Source organism: Aplysia californica, unplaced genomic scaffold, assembly GCF_000002075.1.
Source record: "Aplysia californica isolate F4 #8 unplaced genomic scaffold, AplCal3.0 scaffold00310, whole genome shotgun sequence".
NCBI lineage: Eukaryota > Metazoa > Mollusca > Gastropoda > Aplysiida > Aplysiidae > Aplysia > Aplysia californica.
Genome location: NW_004797580.1, coordinates 637,469 through 639,156, shown reverse-complemented (window position 1 = coordinate 639,156; position 1,688 = coordinate 637,469). Strand labels below are relative to the sequence as shown.

At 40.5% G+C, this 1,688-nt stretch overlaps 1 protein-coding gene across 1 annotated transcript in view; it reads right to left on the bottom strand.

Moving 5' to 3' along the window:
• The window catches only part of LOC106012275 (otoferlin), a gene marked incomplete in the record, with an annotated part of 19,492 nt that extends 18,845 nt beyond the window's left edge, over positions 1–647 (bottom strand). Inside the window, 1 exon segment of the mRNA XM_013084694.2 lies at positions 428–647. Coding sequence (XP_012940148.1) covers positions 428–571 — 144 coding nt within the window.
• Positions 648–1,688: the final 1,041 nt, after the last annotated feature.

The following is a 1,688-nucleotide window of genomic DNA, read 5'->3' as shown; positions in this document are numbered from 1 at the left end:
TGTGTGTGTGTGTGTGTGTGTGTGTGTGTGTGTGTGTGTGTGTGTGTGTGTGTGTGCGCGTTTGTTTGTATGTCTGCCTTCATACAACTTTTCGTTTGAGTAAGGAGAAACACATCGACACGAACGCGGTTATTATGTGAAGGGAAATAGCGAAACAGAAAGAAGACGACAGACGGAACTAATAGAAGTAGGACCAACAAGTGACGCTCTTCAGCCACTGTCTACCTCATATAAACATCATCATCATCAACAACAACAGCAACAACAATAACAACAACAAAAAAGAAGAAACAACAACAACAACAACAGCAACGACAACAACGACAACAATAACAACAACAATTTCGACAACAACAACAACAAAACAACAACAACAGAGAAGAAGAAGAAGAACAACAACAAAAACGACCAGATACGCATGTACTTACAGCTCATATTTCTGGGCGAGTCCGCATGTCGCTCGGTGCCTGCTGTAGTATCGATTCTCCAGGTCTACCTTGGTCTCTCCGATAAGATCGTCCACTCCGATGAGATCCCAGTCGAATACCTGAACCGTCAACAGCGATTCCATGGGGAAAGTGGCTTCAAACTCGAAACATCTGCGAAAGCACAAATTTTGTTGGGGGTGTTCAGACAAACGGGGTTTAGCTTAGTTTTAGTAAGAGTTTTACGGCACTTGCAACACAATAAGGTCATACAAGTGCCGACGATTAAAGGAGTTACAAGAAAGTAACAAACACAAAAAAGAAGGAGGGGAGATAAAGACAATAGATGTTTGATAGGACAGAAGAAGCAAACCACACCAGAGCACCCGCCAACCACCCACAAAAGGAGGTTTGAGTTAAACAAGGTTTTAACGAACTGTTAAGAAAATACCAAATAAATAATCTTCACCTTTTAAATTCTTACTTTTATGATGGCTTGCATTAGCTCATCAAATGCACAACAAATTTTTTTAAAAAATATATATAGCAAAGTCAGTTTAAACTTGTTTCTATCTAAGATACAAACAAAAAGCGACAATACTTCAAAACAGATCTGGCACAATTGCTTGATTTCCTGGATGACTTACAGACTCGCATCGATGAAATGATTTTAAAAAAAGGTTTTGCAGCCCCCCTCCCCCCCTTTCTCCCTCATTTGAAAATTAGAAAAATCAGACATCTTCATTCATAGCGCGCTCATATGACCTTGTGCAGTTGCGAGCGTTCTCTCTCTCTCTCTCTCTCTCTCTCTCTCTCTCTCTCTCTCTCTCTCTCTCTCTCTCTCTCTCTGCCTTCGGTCTTTGGTGGCGTTCGAGGCAGTGGAGATTATAAATAAATTAATAGATGAATAAAATGAAATAAAGACATCTTCATTATGATAAGGCATACCGACAAGGTGAGACAGTCAGAAATGTATCACAAAGTTTGTCGTATTTAACAAAGGGAAAAAAAGGAGGGAACCCCTCGGTGACTAAACCAATAAAGTCTTTGGAAGAATTATGACTGGCGACTTAATATATATCAAGCTGCATATTTGCTTCATCTTTTCAAAGGTTGAATTCCTCTTTTTCTGTATCCTCGAAGTCGATGACTTCCGCGCTTCCCCGGAGAATGTCGCTGCTTTATGATCACAACAACAACAACAACAAACTTCCGCGCTTCCCCGGAGAATGTCGCTGCTTTATGATCACAACAACAACAACA